The 20,768-nt window shown below is 33.9% G+C and overlaps 1 protein-coding gene across 1 annotated transcript; it reads left to right on the top strand.

Annotated features, from left to right (window-relative positions):
• The first annotated feature begins 2,259 nt into the window (after window positions 1–2,259).
• On the top strand, window positions 2,260–2,880 carry LOC110036534. The gene has a single exon (XM_020741007.1). The coding sequence runs from the start codon at window positions 2,260–2,262 to the stop codon at window positions 2,878–2,880; it is 621 nt and encodes a 206-aa protein (XP_020596666.1).
• The last annotated feature ends 17,888 nt before the right edge of the window (window positions 2,881–20,768 follow it).

Genomic DNA, 20,768 nt, shown 5'->3' with positions numbered 1-20,768 from the left:
TATTGGTCTATTCAGAAGGAGCCTACCAGCTGGTGGATTTTCGAGGTGAAAGACCTATGCTGCATACCAGCTGGTGGATTTCCGAGGTGAAAGACCTATGCTGCAAATCAACGGATGATATTTGAAAACATATTATGCAACATGACATTGTTTAAAATGAGATTTTGAGATCTGGATTGTTTTGGGTTTACTTATTTGGCCAAGCGTCTGTGACTGGGTCCAAATATTTGTAATAAGATTAATCCTAATGAAATGAAAATTTTAATGTTGCTCACTTCAATCCTTTTCTCTTTTATTTTTCTTAATTTTAACATCTCATTAAAATTAAAAAAGATAACAATAAAAATTTTTGCACCTTCACAAATTAAAATTTTATCTAATAAATGTTTTGTTCTGTTCTTATTCCGGCTAAATTTTAGCACAATGATGTTTTTTCTTATCATGTGCAGAAAAAATGTCAGGACAGAAGCTGATTTTTGCCTTTAAGGATGGTTTGAATCTCTCACTCAATGAGGAAAGGGAATATTGGCGCGAAATCATAGATTTTGGCCTGGACTTTGGTCAAGTCAAGGTTAACTATGAGGGTCCCCTAATAGACATAGTTAGTCGATAAGAAAAGGAAGGGTTACCGTCACTTTTAAGGATTAGTACAATAGAAAACTCCTCTCCGAAGAGGAAGAAAGCTGTAACACAACACAATCTGATGGGGGGAACTAGCCGTTTACCATCCAATGATAACCACATCTATCGAAAACCAAGTCAGAACTGATAATGTGAGACTGCCGGATGCACCATTGAGAAGAACTCAGCGTTGAAATGTCAATCATTGTAGACACAGAGCTTTTCTATGTGAAGAAAGAAGACACCTGGAAGGGGTGGAAAATTTACTTACCCCGATTCTTGAGGTAATAATCTACAACCATTGCATGAGGGAGACTTTCGCCGCCCACTACGGAGAATGAGTCTGAATTCTCTATGAAGCAAATACAATCTGAAGTACCATAGGAGTTTTACAAGGGTTGCCCAATGTATAACGTCAAAGTTCCTATTCAGTCATCGACAGAAGGGGCATTCGTGGAGTGTTCGACATGCAATGCTCTACACTTAGACCATTACAGTTCATTTGAAGAATTCATAGCTGCCGATACATGACTCTAGTAGACAGGGCGCATCGGGGCGACATCATAGACTTTGACCTGGACTTTGGTCAGGTCAATGTTAACTATGAGGGCCCCTGATGGACATAGTTAGCCGACAAAAAAAAAAGAAGGGTTACCATCGCTTTTGAGAATTGGTGCAAAAGAAGACTCCTCTACGAAGAGGAAGAAAGCAGTAACACAACAGAATCTGATGGAGGGAACTAGCCGTTTACCATCCATGATAACCAAACCAACCAGAAACCTGGTCAGCACTAATAATGAGAGACTTCCAGATCTATCATTGAGAAGAACTCAGTGCCGAAATGTTGATCGTCGCAGACACAAAGCTTTTCTACGTGAAGAAAGAAGACACCTGGAAGAGGCGGAAAATTTACTTACCCCGATTCTTGAGGGGAAAATTTACAACCCTTGCATGAGGGAAACTCTGCCAGTCTTCCCGCTACAGAGGATGAGTTTGAATTCTCTACGGAGCAAATACAATATGAAGTATCTGATGAATTTTACAAGGGTTGTCCAATGTATAACGTCAAAGTTCCTATTCAGTCATCGACAGGAGGGGCATTCGTGGAGTGTTTGACATGCAATGCTCTACACTTAGACCACTACAGTTCATTTGAAGAATTCATTGCTGCCGATACATGACTCTAGTAGATGGTTTAACCGGATACTGAGTCTTACATTCCATTACCTGCAGAGCCAAGTTAGATGTGGTATACTATAGATGTGAAGATGGTAGATCGACCTCGACTATCTCAAAGAATCCCCATAGTGGAATTGGAAAGAATAAATAAATTTAAGAAGATAGAATTCAAATTTTACGAAGAAATTCAAGGAAATATCATCAATATTTTTTAAGGCCTAGAGCTGACTGTACACGAGAGTCTTCTCTGAAAGTGATGAAAGAAGAATCCTAGATTGCATAATTGATTTAATAGGCAGAGGTCGGGCTGGCCTGCTAATGGAAAGAACTTATTCCAAGCAATGAAAGTGGATGATAGAAAAAGGCAGGATCACCATCCAATGTGGATAATGCTATAGTTTCACTAAGGATAGACAAGGGAATCCCTGAGGCATCTTAAGAAAAGATGAGGTGGACTCAATGCCCTCCGAGATAAAATGGATAATCAAGAGAATTGTTAGATGGAGCATACTGCCAGCTGATTGCATTCCAAATAGTTGTATCATCAATATATACAATGAAGGAGATTACATTCCCCCGCATACAGACCATCATGATTTAATGAGACCTGTCTGCACGGTGTCCTGCATGAGTAAGAGCAATATACAATTTGGAAAAGATATTGATGTTATTGGCTCTGGGGAGTTCAGGGGATCTGTTGAGATTCCACTGCTGATAGGTTCAATACTGATTCTAAAAGGAAATGGACTAGACCTCGCTGATAGGTTCAATACTGATTCTAAAAGGAAATGGACCAGACCTCGCCAAGCACTGCATCCCATGGGTATGACACCGCAGAGTGTATGTGACTTTCAGAAGGATGGACATCAACAAGATGCCATAAAGATTCTGAGCAGATCCAGAATACATCAACAAGATGCCATAAAGATTCTGAGCAGATCTAGAATTGGAGGAGCTATGCTCGTACGAGCTATGAGAGGGTTGCACCTCAAAGTACACGTAAAGGGAATTCTTGTCTTGGAGGATGGCTTAGTAGGTCAGCTTGATCAGGAGCTCATCCTACAAAAGACATATAAATAGTTCTTTTTGTCACCATTTGCACTGCGCCAGAGCAGCGTATATGATATATATTCAGCATGTGATGTTCTAGATGTATTCAACATGAGATGTTTCAGATTTACTTTTGATGCTTTTAGCATGTATTTAATCTGTAACACCTATTTTGAGTAGATCAATGAAATTTGTTTCAGAATGCAGCCTGTTTCTTGAATTGTCCTTTGTGCGATGAATCAAGAGCCGTCGAACCATTTGTTGGTTCTGCACTACAATGAACAAAGAACAAAATGATAAAATTTTTTATAACAACAAAATTTAAATAAAATACTCTTTTGAAAATCCACCAACGAAAATTAAAATTTTGAAAATTTTCTATGATAATTAAATGTGATAAAGACAACAAAAAAAGAAAAATAAATTTGCTTGAGTTTGTTTCCCTCGAGTTCGAGGTCTCTCACTCTTTGTTTGCGCATCAAAATTATTCTTGTCTGCACTAACTTCTTCACATCTCCCAGAGTCTCATACTCTATACAAAATCTCACGAATTTTTCCTCACCAATGTCAATCTTCACGTCACAAATTTATGAGCTCAACACCACAAGTTCTCTACACTATTTTCATGACATTCTTGTGGTCAGTACCTAAATTATGATTCTCATATTTACATTCAGGATAGGACACTTTAAGCCCTATTCCCATCTTTACTTCCCATCTTTACATTCTTACATTCGGGATAGGCCTCTTCACACCCTATTCCCATCTTTACATTTGGGATAGGCCTCTTCATGCCCTATTCTCATCTTCGCATTCGGAATATGCCTCTTTATGTAATATTCCCAACTTTGCATTCGAGATAAGCCTCTTTACGCCCTATTCCCATCTTTACATTTGGAGTAGGGTTCTTTACGCCCTATTCCCATCCTTACATTTGGGATGCACCTTATTACGCCCTATTCCCATCATTCCATTTGGGATAGGCCTCTTCAGGCCCTATTCCCATCATTACATTCAGAATAGGCCACTTTATGCCCTATTCCCATCTTTGCATTTGGGAAAGGCCTCCTTACACCCTATTTCCATCTTTACATTTGAAGTATGCCTTTTTATGCTCTATTCCCATCCTTACATTCGAGATTGGCCTCTTTATGCCCTATTCTCATCTTGACATTTGGGATAGGCCTCTTTACACCCTTTTCACATCCTTACATTTGGGATATGCCTCTTAAAGCCATATTCCCATCTTTATATTCGGGGTAGGCTTCTTTGAGCTCTATTCCCATCCTTGCACTTATCTCTCCTCTTGAGTTAGATGTGATTCCTTGCACTTTCCACTCAATCTGGTCTCCTCATGCATAATTCTATCTCCTTGAGATTCTTAAATTGAAATCAAAATTTGTAGTGAATTTTAAAATATTCAACTCAAATCAACTCTTTATTGGGACTATCGGTTTGCCCGACACTTGTCCCACAATATCCTCTCTTTCGCCCAGTGAGAGTATTTGTTACTCCCCAGTGGAATAAACAATCACTCAATGCTACACTTTGTTCTAAGTCTGTTGACTTAGAAATTTGTGTTGGTTTTGTTGATCTCCTCAGTCAACGTCAATACATGCGGTGTCCTTACCTGACACATCACACCTATTGGGGGTCCATTTGTTGACCTCACTTGTGGTTGAGGTCTAGCTTTCTCCTCTTTATTAGCCTTGGGTCTGGCCATAGGACTTTTCTGTTGACTATTCCTAGAGGAACAGAAAAGGAACCCTCACCATTAGAAACTCTAAACCATTCTTTGCTCAACTTAGTACTAAGTATATGGGGTCAAAATGAGGGAGTTAAAGGTGAATCCCCATAGGATTATCTAGCCTTAAGGTTAACCCTAGGTGTTGGTCTGGAGTTAGTTCGCTCACTTGCACTCACTTTCACTCACTCACTTGTAACCCTAAACCCAAAACTTTGTTGACTTTGATCCCTTGATATTTGGGAGACTCATGTAGATGGTTCACTAGACCCAGTAGTCTTAGGATAAGGTTTAGCTAATAGGGATTCCATTAGTCCATGACTCACATAGGATGGCTCACATAGAGTGGTTGGCACCTCAATTTCACCTAAATACCTAACTTGGCCTTTTGCCCCCCAAATCTACCAAATTTACCAAATTTACCAAAACACCCCCAAACAAAAAATTTGACCAAAATTCCCAAAATTACCAAAAACTATCCAAGTTTGTCCAAAAATTATTTCAATCCATTTCAAAATACTCAAATTTCCCAAAACCACCCCAAAATACTCAAATTTAAAATACTCAAATTTCCCAAAACCACCCAAAATTTCCAAAATTACCAAAATACCCCTCATTTGGCAAAAATTACAAAAATACCCTTGATGGCCCAAACTTTCCCAAAATATTCAAAACCATTTCAAGTGTCTCCAAAACTAATTTTAAATCTTCAATTGAGCCCAATTTGTTGAATTTGACCAATTTTGACTAAAAGCCCCAAATTGCCCTTAAAGGCCCAATTTTCCCAAATTCACCCTAAATGTCCATCAATTTGACCCAATCTCCCCCAATTTCAAATATCAACTCAAATTCACCATTACCAAACTCATTTAAAACCAAATCTAAGTCCAATTGACCCACATCTAAGTCCAATTTCAACCCAAATTAAAAAGCCTCAATTTGGCCTAAAACCAAAATCTGATTCAATTGACCCCCAAATCTCCAATTGCCTCAACTGTGCATTATAAACTCTTTGAAATATTCCTACACATCAAATTGAACCTTAAATTGGCCTTTTCCAAGCCTCAATTTCACCTAAATCAGTTTGTACTAAAATCCCCAAATTTGCCCCACTTTGTCCATGTGCCCAAATTCCCCTAAATTGAATGCCAAAACCCCAAAATTGGCACCCAATTGCTATTGAGAACTCTTCATGATATTCCTCTAGACTATTTTTAACCATTAATTTATACTTAACCCAACTCTAGCCCAACCTAAGCCCAAGTCTAACCCAACACCCTTAAAATTGACCAAATGCCAAAATCCTCCAAATTAATCCTCCAAATCGATTCAAAATCACTCCAAATCTTTTTCAAACTCTTCATGAAAATCATCTACACCAAATTGATCAATCAATTGGGCTCAATGTCATGGCTAGCCTAACCCAAACCCAACTTCTAGCCATTTTGACCCAAATTGCAAAATTGACTTAGCCATGCCAAAGTCACTAAATTAATGTCACCACATCCACAATTTTGACTTGTCCACAATTTGGACTTGATTGACAAACCTAAACCCACCTAAACCACCTAGGTGAGCTATGGAGAAATGGTCCCTTTATTTAAGGGATTTTAACCATATTTATGTATTTGAAAATAATTTGCCATCATCACTTGCCATTTGGTTTATTTGAAAATACTTTGCCATCATCACTTGCCATTTGGATTAAATCATAATTAACTCTCCCCTGACCTCCATGAGCCAAGAAGTGACTAAACCCTAGCTAGCCACCTCCTCAGCCATCAAAAAAAGCCACCCAAAGGAGACCCCATTGGCTAAAAATCAAAATTAAAATCACCTGAGTTGGCCAAGTCTGATTGGTCACTAGAGCTCTTCATCCCTCCACCTAAGCATCAATTTGCACCCACCAATTGACCCTGGTGGCCAGCCCAAGCTTTTCTATCTAATCAGCCCCCTCCATGGAAAAAAAGGGAGCTAACCAAAATCTCCTGGGGGAAACTCTTGCAAAATCTCACCAGAGACTCTCCAAGCATTCCTAAACTCAAGCCAACCATATTCCCACTTTGGTTCCTATGTGAGAGTTCAAGTTTGAGCTCAAAATCAGGCCTAAACTAGGACGATCTTCTCCATAACTCCACAGTAAACCAAACTCAAATTAATTGTGCACACATCATCTCCACAGTGAAAGGACAAAGCCCCATCTCAAATAGCCTCTAACCTAGCTCTAGACCAACACCTGAAATCGAGTTTGATCGAAAACATAGCTAGACAATTCACCAACGCTTGAGACTTCATCTGGAGGTTGTTGGACCCAATTGAATAGAGGAGAATAATGTGGACTAAAAATAAAAAATTTTCCAAGCATATGATTTTTAATTAATTAAATTCTCTCTGAGGTATTTTAATTCATTATGATTAAATACTATTCACCATGGCTTGAAATTTTTAACCTTGATTCCTTATGATAGAGGGCACCTCCTTGGATTTTTCCAAGGTTAGAGAGCACCTCTGTGCTTTTAACCCTAATTTTCAAGCCTAGGTGGTTATTTTGGATTTATTTAATCACATAAATTAAAATACTCCTAAAAAAATTATGGGGTCAATTTTGTTAGGTTCCTTGTGGTCAGAGAAGCTTAGGAAAAATATTGTAATGATTTGAATGATTTTGTGTATTTTTATTATTAATTAAAAATGTTTACCTTGTATTAATTTGTTTAAATTAAATATATATCAAAAATTGACAAAATCAATTCCATATTATTCATAAAAATAATTTCAACTTACTATAAAAATTTCAAAATTATTCAAGTTAATTTGGCCATTAAAGCTGATTTTGTAAGTAAAAATAGTGCTTTTGCACAAAATAAATTATATTAAATTAAATAATATTAGAAAAATTATGAAAAATAGTTTTGTGAGTTCCTTGTGATCAGGAAAATTTAATAAAAATAAAATCTATTTTTGTGAAAACATTTTATTTTTAAATTATATTTTGAATTAAATAATTAAACTATTCAAAATTTTTCAAAAATACAAAAAATAGTTAAAAATGTGTGCTCACTTGGGACCCCTTAAAATATTTTTCCTGATTTCTCTAAATTAAAAATAAATTTATAAAGGCCTAAAATGTATTTTTCTTACTTTTCTCACTAAAATAATTAGAATAAATTTAAACTAAGTCATAAAAAAATAAAATTTGTTTCTCTGAGTTTTTTAGACTTACGAGGGTTTAATAGAAATTTAAAAGTGAATTTTAAATATTAAAACATATTTTTGTATTTAAATAGTCATTAAAAATGACCTTTAAATAATTATAATAATCACAATTTTATTCATAAAATCATAAAATTTTGTCTATGTCCCTCTGACCTAGGAAAACCACCAATTATTTTTCCATAAATGAAAACTTCATTTTGATTAATTAAATAAATTAACATTTAAAAATCCTGTTTTTGGGTTAAAATAATTATTTTAAATTAAATCAAAATTTTGAAAAATCACACTTTCCCCCCTAGATATTTCAATTAATCCATGGATATGATACTCGAAGAATTTCAAGGCTACTGAATTTTACTTAGAGAATTATAAGGTGGAAAGCCCGAAGGGCAGGATAGTAATTTTAGGCTTTGGTGCCTTAATCAAAATTTAGGATTAACTATTGGGGATGGGAAATTTTAATCCTTGATAAATATGCTGGATGATTGAAACGTAATGAGTTAAAGGTAGAAACTCACTTACCACCTTTTCACAATATCAACAAATTCATAATTTTTTTAATCTTCATGACTTAGAAGTCAACTGAGATCAAATGATTCTTAGGTGATGGGCTTAAGCTAGGAAGATGATAATTTAATTATCTTAAGCCTAGAATTGATGATGAGATGATCTTTCAATAAGAATAAATAGCACTTAAACCAAAATTTTAATCCCCACCAATTTCCCCATTATGATTGTTAAGGGCTTGGTAGTGAGTTAAGCTTAATATTTAAACCCACTGATTGAAGTGTAGAAGTGATGATATGATTAATGATTAATACCTTTTAAGCACTCCAAGCCCATTTGTGATGAGCACCAAATCTTTAATGAATTGAGCTTGCCTTAGGGGCATTTATCCATATAATCTTTAAAGTAAAGTATCAAATTGATTAAGTATCCTATCCTTGAGATAATTGAATTGTCAAGTCTCACTGGGCAGCGGGGTAGTCACACCATGACCTTGGATGATTGATAGAACAATATTATAAGTTCTAACTAAACTGAAAAATATTTAAGAGATCTTCAAAGTAGTTTAGGGTCATCCCTTGATTCCCCGAACACTTTAGAATCTTTTGGATATTTTGAAGGACAAATTTAACTTGTCATATTTTGTTCTAAAATCATCCACTAAGAACTTCAGAGATTTGATAGAGTCACACTTTGCGGTTTGGCAACTATATGTTCATATAATCCTACAATTTAAATTCTTTGCAAAATTATATACATATCTTGCAAGTACTAACATTTCAGGTGGAGGAACGAGAAGAACCGACAGGTACGCTTTTAAATTATTACATTTATCTTTCTGTACTTCTTGCTTCAAACTTGCATGTTAAACAACGATGTTACCCTGCATGAAAACTCAAACTTCTAAGATAGCCAAAAAACTAAAATAAAAATTTTAAAATAAAACAAGATAAAATTCACCGCCACAACCTTCAAAATATAAAACAACTCAAAATTTAATCACAAACATCACAAAACAGAAACTGCAACTAAGTTAAGATGTCTCTGTCAGATGATCGAGAATCCCTCAGAGGAGGTAACCTATGGTTGCTAACGAGATTTCCCACGGTCTAAATGAAAGTACGGAACTCATTAAGTTTGGTTTAGTAAATTCATCAGGATTAAGTGAATCCAAAAGAAAATAGTGGTACCGGAACAAGGGAACCGTAGGATCCTAACCGGAGTTGCTCTAATCAACTTTAACATGTCCCATAATATCGTAATATTTAAATAATCATGACCCTTAGGGACATTTGATTTGACATCATGACTCGACACATTTGAAAACTTAAACTCATCATGATGAGGAGCTTAGAGCTAGCATTGTGGGCAACACAACCATCTTCAAGAGCAAAACATGTCTACACCAGCTAAACCATTCTTTAGAATTAAACAACAAGCCATAGGATTTCAAGGCTGTTTACTTATGTAACATAAATCCTCAACTTATCTTTAGGCCTTTGTATGACTCTGCTATACAATATAAGCCCTAACTCATTTTAGGACTTCGAGGTTGTCGTTCTTTACGACTTAAATCCTCACATCATCCATGATATTTGTGTGATCATTTCACACAAATGTAAGCCAAAATAAATAAAAATTGGAGGATGAAACATTTAAATATTTCTCCTCTAAATTGAAGCCAAACTATAGGGTAGCTTGGGATGTCATTGAGGTTCTCCTCTGGATCTATGACATCCCCTAGTCTCTTCCTTTAGATTCCAAAATAAAATGCTCCAAATTTGAGTCATTCCCCTTTCACACCTCTTTGTCCGATCTCATTGAAAAGTCCTATCCTTTGACCTCTTTGAAGATAATATCCCTTGATTTTATCAAGAGTTTTCTTGAGTAACTTTAGTCATTTAAGATTTAATTAACTATAGGGGCTTTCCCTTATAGGAAGTTTTTCCAAACCCAGCTTAATATAAACCCTATTTAATTTTTTATATTAAATAGGGGAACCTGTCGGCTTACAAATAAAAATAGTGTTCGCAGACTTAGTTTATTTGATCGAGCCTCACCCTCAAGTCTTGTGTTTATATTTCGGGATAAATATGCGGCTTGAGGTGTAATGCTCTTTCATTTAAACTATGAAAGATATGGAATCAGTTTGATTTCATATTTTTCTAAAACTTATATATATGTAAATTAAATGCCTTTCTGAAGCGGGTGGCGGGATTTCGATTCCAATGACCAACAGTTTCTAAAAGGCAACCCCATCACCAAAATAATGTAGATAACATTTTGTGGTTATTTTTTGTGATATTTCACTTTAAATAAGGGTAATTTCATATTTCTGTTGCAGGTATATTAATTTTAGGCATTTGGAGCACAAGTAAAAAAAAGGAGCAAATTTGGATCCAAAATAGAGAACTTCCTTATTCTGGTGCCTGAGGCGCCAGACTTGGTGCTTGAGGCACCAATTTACAGAGAGCTCGCACCTGAAGCGCCAGAACTGGCGCTAGACGTGCCATTATATAAGGAAGCGATGCCTGAAGAGCCAGAACCCAGAATAGTGTGGACTTAAGTAACTTAGAGCCTGAAGCATCAGAATTGGAGCTTGAAGCACCAGAGATGATATTTCATGGATTAAGGCGGATCGGAATGAACTTTGAGTGGATTTTGAAGGCTTCAAATGTTTCAAATGCCCCATAGGGTGATTCAATACATTTAGACACTTGGAAGGCTTTTTAATGAAGGGGTATGTCTCTTGAATGAATGAACATGTCTTATGGGATTCAAAAGGTGTCACTGTTGGAGACAATTTGGGAGTGAATTTTAAATTCATTTTGAATTCTTTTTGAGAGGAGGCAACCCCTAATTAAAAAGAGAGGGAGCCAAGGATTGTAAGAGAGGTGAGAGAGAGAGAGAGAGAGAGTTTTGGTGGTGGCGTGAGTGAGATAGAGTGAGGGACTTGGAGATTTTCTTCTAAGGGTTGTAAAAGGAGAGGGAAATCGAGAGATTTCTTCTTCATTACATTTCTAATAGAGAATTGAGAGTTCTTGTAAAGAGGGAAAGTGCTTAAAGGTAACGTCTAGAAATTTTCTTGGGAAGGAGTGTGAGATAAGTTGTGTCTTTTATTTCTTTATTTTGTAAACATGTTTTTATATATGAAATCTGTGTTTTGTTGTTTTGTTCTCATAAATTCAAAGTTGTCTTCTTTATCCTTCTCCCTACACTGAGAAATGGTTTTGTGAACAATTGAATTTTTTTATACAATTTTTAATGTCAATAGATTGTGATGATCTGAACTCCGATCTTCATTTACTTTTTTATCAGGCTAATTGAAATGTTAAAATGTGTTGAGAAACATATGATCCGAAAGGGCTATGATTTTTATAACATGGTAAGAGTCACATTCAATTCCTTGGGTGAGAATGTAATCCATGGGGTTGAGTGCAAATAAATAGAGAAATATATTTTTTTTGACACAAAATTGGAGATTTTAAGGTGACATATTAAAATCACCAATTTGGTCCAGTTGATTGGTAAATAATGCAAGATTGTTAGCTCTCATGCGAGGGAGAAGTGGCAGCTATTGAGTAAGAGCCAGTATCCTCCCAACCTAATCATAGAATTAGGGACCAAACTCTGGATTAGTCAATGTTATTTATACACTTGAAAGAGAGTAATGAATATGATTGCTCTTATTTAGCACAATACAATTATATATATTTAAATTACTTTAATTTCTTCACAACCCATATAGTCATTGTAAAGGCGAAGGATGCTTTCTTCAATTTGAACTCTTTTTCACAAAAACTTTGTTTAGATTTCATAAGTTTACTTTTGAAGTTTACCAAATAGTTTAGTTAACTTAGTTCTTTTAACTACATTTTATTCATCATACACTCAATTACTTAAGATTTGAATTTTGTACTTAAGTTTTTTAGTTTAAATTTTGTGTTTTACATTATAGCCATAAAAATTTTCAACTCCCAGTGGGATCAATACTTAGGACTCCGTTAGAGCCCTTTATTACTTGAACAATACATATATTTGTGTTATTATTACAGGTTTGGCAGATTAAATATTTTAAAAGATCAAATTATTTTTACTTTTTTATTGGGATTGAATTGCATATTTATTATTAGTGTTGTTGTGTGTGTTTTGTGATATTAACAAATATTTACAAAAACAACACACAACAAATTGCGCATCAGGTATCACTATTTTCTTTCGAACTTGCTTAGTTTAAATGATTTATTAATCTCATTTAAATCGGGAAGATCTCGTTAGCAGCCGTATGTTAACTCAACCGAGGGACTCCCATAAATTTAAAAAGATGTATTATGTTTGTTTATTGTTTTGGAAAAGGTTTGTTCAAGTTTAATTTTTGAAAAAGGTTTTTCTTAATTTTGAAAATTGGTGTTTTAGCTTTTGAAAATTATTTTCAACCAAGCATGCATAATACACTAAAGCGATAATAATATGTAGAAATAAAATGACAATAAATAAACTGTAAATGTGTGTCTGTCATCTTCTCGGTGCTCCCATTAAAATGTTAACATCCATAATTAGGTATATATTGCAATGTAAAAGTAAAAGTAACTACTAAGTGGTAGTGAAGCCTTAATTGTTTAAATTCAAAAGAGACCAAAATTCATAACTTGATGAGTCCCTAAGGGTTTTAAGAATGTTTTTTTTGGACAAAGCGTAATGAGTTCAATTTTTCTTCAAAATGTCCAAGAGATTGTAAAAGTTTTTGGCGCATAGCCTGAAACAACTCTTAAGAAACCTTTAGACTATTGTGAGTTCATTTGAAGTTTTCATGTTGTTGAATAGATCATCCTAAGGTTTATTAAGCTTAAACTATGCCCAGTCATCTCATCTCAATTAACCCACCATGAGAAAGGGGACAAGCAAGTTTGAGCTTGTAGTGTTTGAGGGAGATTAATTATGGTTCAATTTCCAACTAATCCACAAGCATCCTTAGATTGAACTTAGCTCACCACAAAGCTCAAAAGACATTGAGTTAGATGTGTAATTTTAGAGAAAGAGGTTATATTAAAAATATTTAATGAAAAGATTAACTTTTGAATCATCCATTGGTTTGGATATTCTAGATTGGTGAGCTATTGACTTCCTAACTTATATCCCAAACATTTAACCATTCAAATAAATTCATCTTCTAATGTTCAACAATTAGGATAAGTACAACTATACCCTTCTTCTTTAAAAGTGGGTTTAATTGGTTTATACTTTTTTCCCTCATGTCTCAATTACTTTAAGATGTTACTTAGGATAAAAATATATCCCTTGAAGTTTTTAACCTGTCCTAAAATTTTTTTCAGTGTAAAAGGAATGGAAATTATAATTTTTCCCCTATGGCTCCAATCTTCATTAAATTTTTAAATCAATTCACAAGGACTTGAAAATTTGCTAACGTATTTCTCATGAGGTCTTAAGCAAACATCCTAACTAATTTTCATATTTTTTCAATCTTTATTTGAATTTATATAATTATTTTAACCAAAAAAAAAATTTCCAAAGTTAATTCATTTAATCAATCAAAATAGAGCTTCTATCTCTGAGAATATTATTGGAAATTCACCTGGATCAGAGGGATGCTCACATAAAATTTCATGAATTTTAAAATTATATCTTAATTATTATAATTATTTGTTTTTTTTGAGGATTAATTAAAAAATACATTTTATTTTGAAAAATCAATTTTATATTTTCATTGATCTCTCTAACTTCAAGGAACTCAAAGAAATTTTCTTTCATATTTTTTATATTTATTCTATTTATTATAATTATTTTAGTGAAAGTTTTGGAAAATGCTTTTTTAGGCACTTAAAAATACATATCTTTATTTATAAAATTAGGAAAAAATATTCTAATTGATCCCATGTGGCCAAGAAACAATTTGGGATATTTTGGTGCATTTTTGTATTTTTGTGATTTTTTGAATTTTTAATTATTCTAAAATTCAAAAATAGACCAAAAATGAACTATTTAGTTTATCGTCATTTTTTTTTCTAGGTCCCATAACCACTTTTTAGAAATTTTTTAGTTATATTTTAATTATTTTAATGATAATACATCATATTTCTTCAAAAATAAAATTTAGTGATTAAATTAATTCAAAATGGTTCAAATTTTTACAGAGGATTTATTTGTTCAATACCTTCAATAAGGATTAATTTTTACAATATTTTAAAGTATATTTTATTTATTTCAACTTTTATGGATTTTAATGACTTTAATTATGAAATTATAATACAAAAATTTTTAAATTTAGATTTTATTTTTTTATATTTCTCTAAAGACAGAAAACCTACCAAAATAAATTTTATAATTTTCTGACTTTTATTTTATTTATATAATTAATTTAAGCAAATATATGACTTAACTTTGAAAATTAGGGTTTATCATGATATAAGTGTTCTCTCACTTTGGAAAAATCAAATAATACTCCTAAACACAGAGAGAATAAACCATCAAAATTTCACACCATGGTGATTAATATTTAATTTCATATGATTTAAACAAGACTTAGAGTATTTAATTAATTTAAAAATAAATATAAGTCAAATAATTTTTATATTTAGTCAACCTGATTTTCCTCTGTTCACTGAGAACAGGGGTATTTTTGTTTTAATTTTATGATTTTTCCACACCAAGTTATGAATTTTGGAAGTTTTCTGTATTAATTAAAAAAAAGGCCTATTTTTCTGTTTGTTCGCGTCAGCGCCACGCAATCCTGCAACCCATCGAAGCTCCACACATCACCAAGCTATTGGAAGCTGCTTTCTAAGTCAGCTGCCATGCGTTCGAGCTTTATGTTCCATTTAAGTCGTCTAATGTGATTTGATTCGTCCGTCTGATACACGCGCGATCGGTCGATCTCTGTTCATCATACCCAAATGACCTAACCCGTAAACCACTCATTTTCTAAACCTAATTTCTCCCTTAATTCTCAACTAAATCATGTAAGGTTTATTCCTACACCATCATCTTGCCAAGGAGAATAATTCTATAGGGTTACATGCTCATGAAATTAGACTTCTCTTCATAATTGGTGAAACTGAGCTGAAAATTAGGGTTGGTGGTCTATACATTTGCCCAAGAGGTGAGGCCTCAATTGCATACTTGCAAAAGCTTTAGTAGAGTCCAATGAACCTCCTTGAAGTGTCACCTTCCTCTAGTATAAGGCACATGCAAGAATTCAATCAAAGGGTGGCACGGGCTTGGTCTAGCTCTATGACAGATGGCTCATATGATGGGGTTTTTTGTGGGAAACTTCCTCTCTTGCTCTGGTGAAGCTTAAGAGTGAGTTAAATTGGGGGATTTATTGAGTTAGAGGGATGACCATGAAAGTTCTTTATTTTTTAATTTGGAATTAGGGCTAATCTTTGGGAATTATGTCAGGAAAATGGGGGGATTGGCTTCTCCAGACTGCTAGAAGGCCTAGAGAAATTTTGGCAGAGTTTGGTTAAGGTTTGAGCACACTTTCTCATTTGGCCATAAGAGGTACTCTGTTTATAGAGAGGACTCTGGTGGCCAACAGGGCATTCCATGCTGGCAATGCTATCACTTAGGTGGAGGGAAGAAAGGTTGTGATGGCCAATTGGAGTGAGTCAGCTTAAGTGAGTTGAATTTTGATTTTTTTCCATTTGGACCCTCTCAAACAAAAGGTTTTCAAGTGGCTGAGGTGGCTGGATGGCCAGGGTTAGGTCACCTCTGAGCTCAGGGAAGTCAGGGGGACTTAGTGATCAGGCTAATTTGGTCCCATGGTCGCTCCAAAGTGAAAATCCAAAGTGGAAATGGGGTTTGGGTAAGTTGGGCTAGGTTGTATTCAACCCTTTGTTCACATGGCTAAATTTGGTCCCAAGTGGTTAGAGTTGATCCTAAGACCCTTTAGCAGATTTTGGTGAAGCCAAATGGCTGGTTTGGGGTAAAAAACCAAGTTTAAACTTAGCATGAGAAGGGTAAATCCAAGTGGATAAGAAAGGAGTGGTCACCTCCACTTGCTAAATTTGATAAAAATTGATATTATGATGCCCATGGAAGGCTCCATGGGGAATTTCATGCTATGTTTGAGCCCATGGAAAGGTTTCATGCAAAAGAAATTTTGGATTTTTATGCATTTAAATAAAAAAAAGTTCAACATGCCTATTTTGGATAAAGTTTAATGTACTCATGGCTAGGTTTGGTATGATGCCATGGTTTGATGCCTTAAATGCCATGAGATGATGGAGAAGGGAAATTTTGTCATGTGGACTCAAATTGGGCTTTTAAAATTGATTCAATGGGCTTTTGAAAATTATTTATGCAAATGTGCTTTTAATCACACGTGAAGGACTTCAAACTTTGGAATTAATCTTTGGCTAATCAAATTAGCTTAGATTTGATTGTAATTGAATCTTAACTTTGAATTTGGGTAGTTTAGGAGTGAACTAGGTGAAAATTTGGGGCCAACTTAATCAATTAGGTGCAAATTTGGGGGTTTGGGCCTTTAAAGGCAAAATTGGGATTTTGGTCAAAATTAGTTAGTTTAGTCATATTGGGCCCAATGGGTGGTTATGATTGGTTTTGGGGATGTTTGGGATGATTTGGGAGGTTTTACGATTTTTTTGGCAATGAGGGGCATTTTGGTAATTTTGACAAATCTAGGGATATTTTGAGAATTTTGGAAATTTTGGGGTGTTTTGGTCAACTTAACTATTTTAGAATGGTTTGACATGATTTCTGGAGAAAATTAATAATTTGGGTCATTTATGGAACTTTAGGGTTTCAGGGACAATTTGGTAAAAAATTTTTAGGCTAAAAAGCCAAAATTGATTATTTGGATAGGATTGAAATTCATTGAAGATGCCAATCACAATGTTACCCTATTTGAGCCAAGGGACCAAAGTAAAGCTTACTTTGGATCCTTAATGTGTGGGTCCTAGCCACCTTAGCCAGGACTAAGAGCTTAGGGACCCCCCCCACATGAGTTTCCAAATGAGCAAAAGGGAACAAGTTGAATGAATGTGATTTCAAGGTTTTAGGACAAATGGAGAATTTTGTTGTGCTTCGGTGTGTGGAAGACCAATCCCTAATCTGTCAGGGTTGTCCTAAGTACATATAGTTGTATGGGCACTCATCCTTTGAATCCTCATATGTTGGTATCAACCTTCCAAGTGCTAAAGGTTTATGATCATCTATGTAGGATTCAAAGAGAGTAAAGAAGTGGTTTGAATTCCTTTGTAGGTGGGCTCCATCTCTAGTCTTCTATGATATTCAAAAGGAAAGTCCTATGGCTAGATGCTAAGCACTAAGAGGAAGAAAAGACCTCACAAAAATTGAGGTCAACAAACACTCATCTTTCTTTCCTTGGCTAGATACTTCATTGACTTTGACACATTGAAATTAACTTCTTAATTATAAACTCTCATGGTTAGCACTCCTTTCTATACATCTATCATAACTCGTCCTGTAGCAAGGAAAGGTCTCCTTAAAATGATAGGTATTACTTTATCTTTTTCCATATCTAAGACAATGAAATAAATAGACAAGATAATTTATCCACCTTAACTAGTACGTCTTCTATAATTCCCTTAGGATAAGTGATAGATCAATTAGCTAACTGAAGGGTTACATTAGTGGGAGAAATCTCCTCTAAGCCTAACCTTCTGAATATCGATAAGGACATGAGGTTAATGTTATGTCCTAAATCACATAAAGCTTTTCCACTAAATCGTTCTCCCATCGCACATGGAATAGTAAAGTTACCAAGAACTTCAAGTTTTTGAGGAAGTGTTTTTTAAATTATTATATCGCACTCCTCACTAAGTGCAATGATCTCGTAATCTCTAAACTTTTTTTTCTTATTTAAGATATCTTTCATAAACTTTACATAGCTCGACATGTGTTCCAAAGCTTTAGCGAAAGGAATATTTATTATTAATTTCTTTAATATCTTTAGGAACTTTGAAAATTGTTAATTCAGCTTCTACTATCTAAGTCTTTGAGGGAATGAAAGTGGAGCTTTTTCTAAATTAATTTTAGTTGGAGAAATTTGTTTTTCCAGATTCTTGAACCATTTTCTTCGTTTTTTTCATTTTTCTCCATCTCTTCAACTTCAGTCTCTTTTTGAATTCCAATATTTAATTCCATTCCACTCTTGAGTTGAACATCTTTAACTTGCACTTTATTAGGGTTTTTCTTTGTATTTCTAGGAAGAGTTCCCTGAGGCTATTGCTAAGGGAGTTAGTAATTTGTTATATTTGATTCTCAACATTGATAATTGTAGCACTCCGATTTTGCAATTGATTTTCCATCTGTAACACCATTTTTTTTGTAGAAAACTTCTTTTCCTTAAATCGCTAGTTATTTTTAAAGTCAGGAGAATAAGAAGGTCAATAGTTAGTATTACCTTGATTTTTCTAGTTTCCCAATGAGTTTGCTTGATTGTTTCCCCATTGTTAGTTTCCACCACCAGAGTTATTATTCCAGTTAAAGTGGTTCTTCCAACCTGGGTTATAATAGTTAGAATATGGTTTATTGGGTCTTTTATTAATTGTATTTAAAGTCTCAAATGATTGTGATGGAGAATCAATCATTTGTCTCAATGACTTTTCCTCAATCACACGAGGTGTTTCAGGTAAGTTCCTTTTGAATTGATCTAACTTTCTAGATATTGCGGCAACTTGTAAAGCCAAAATAGAGATTACAACAGTATCATGAACACTAGCTACTTTCTTTGGGTTTATCCTTCAGAGGGACAATGAAAATTATTCATAACCATCTCTTCAATTAAATAATATGCTTCATCAAATGGTTTTGACATTAATGAACCCCCAACAGCGGCATCAATGATAGATCTAAGGGATTCTACTAACCCCTTATAAAATGTTTGAATAATCAACCACTCTGGCAAAGAGTGATGTGGAGACTTCCTAAGGAGTTCTTTAAATCATTCTCAAGGTTTGTATATTGACTCACCTTCATATTTTGTAAATGAAGTAATATCATTTCTAAGCTTAGCAGCTTTTTAAGGTGGAAAGTATTTAGCTAGAAATTTCTGAGCTAATTCTCCCCAAGTTCTAATAGAGTCATGTGCTAATGAGTTTAACCACATCTTAGCTTTATTCTATAAGGAAAAGGGAAAATTTATAAGTTTAATAACATCATTTGTGATGTCGTCGTACTTAAATGTAGCATATAATTCTAAAAAACTAGTCAGGTGTAAGTTTAGATCCCTAAATAGAGTTCCCACAAACTGGTTATTTTGTACCATTTGAATTATAAAGGGTTTCAACTTAAATTAGTTAGCCAATACAACAGGAGTTTTTATGGTAAGGTAAATTTTAATTGTTGTATAGTTTGCCTAATCCCTTAAAGGTTTTTATACACGATGTTGTTATTTTCAATAATTTGATTATCTAATTGTGTGTCATTTCTTTTAAATTATGAAGTTCTTTTAGTTTTTGAATTTTTCTTTTAGTTCATTCTAACTAAAAATCGTAAGGTACTAAATCTTCAGATCCTGAACTACACATGCGAAAGTAAGAGTTTAGAAAATTAAGTTAACTAAAACACTCAAAAAGACTAAAAAATAATTTGAACACACAACAAGCACTTATACATGTAACAATACTACAATATTCCTAAAATAAGTCTATTGTTCAACTAAAATTTTCTAAGTCAAAAGTTTCGTTGCCTTCATGACAATGACGCCAGAAATTTGATTTTGATGCAATATTGTGCATGCTAGTGTGTAATTACTTCAATTTTAATCTCAGCCAATTATTCCAAAAACTTGACTCCCACTGCTCGTATGTGCTTACAACCTTTATTCTTGACTGCGTGTTATTTAACAAATAATTCTTATTATTCTGTACAATTCAATTTGAAAACTACGAATACTACACAATTACATGTGTTTTTTTCAAGTAATATAAGATTTTGTCTTAGTCCCCAAGTATCAATCCCACAGGGAAGGAAAAATTCTTTTATCAACTTAGTAAAACTCTACTTAATTTGGAAGCAACTTATCTAGGAATTAAAGCTAAAATTGTATAAAGAAGTAACTATAACCTACAAATTCTATTTCTAAACTTAATGAAAATGCTAAATGTTTCTAAACTAAATTTATGTAGAAGAGTTTAAATTGTATGAAAAATTCTTCTTCATATCTAAACTTAAAGAAAATGCTAAATGTTTCTAAACTAAATTTATGTAAAAGAGTTCAAATTGTATGAAAAATTCTTCTTCATATAATAAGTTTATAATCGGTGTAGGAATCGAGTGTTTATAAATTTAAATATTATTTTGTCACAAATGGAATCGAGTGTTTATAAATTTAAATATTATTTTGTTACAAATAGGAGTATACATATTTTTTACTCTCTTCTGAGTGCATAAAGAACATTGGCAAACCTAGAGTTAAGTTCCTAAATCCTTGCTTATGGTGGGTAGG

Source organism: Phalaenopsis equestris, unplaced genomic scaffold (assembly GCF_001263595.1).
Source record: "Phalaenopsis equestris unplaced genomic scaffold, ASM126359v1 Scaffold208014, whole genome shotgun sequence".
In the NCBI taxonomy this organism is placed as follows: domain Eukaryota; kingdom Viridiplantae; phylum Streptophyta; class Magnoliopsida; order Asparagales; family Orchidaceae; genus Phalaenopsis; species Phalaenopsis equestris.
Note: the sequence above shows the minus strand (reverse complement) of the source record. Positions and strands in the feature narration are given on the sequence as shown.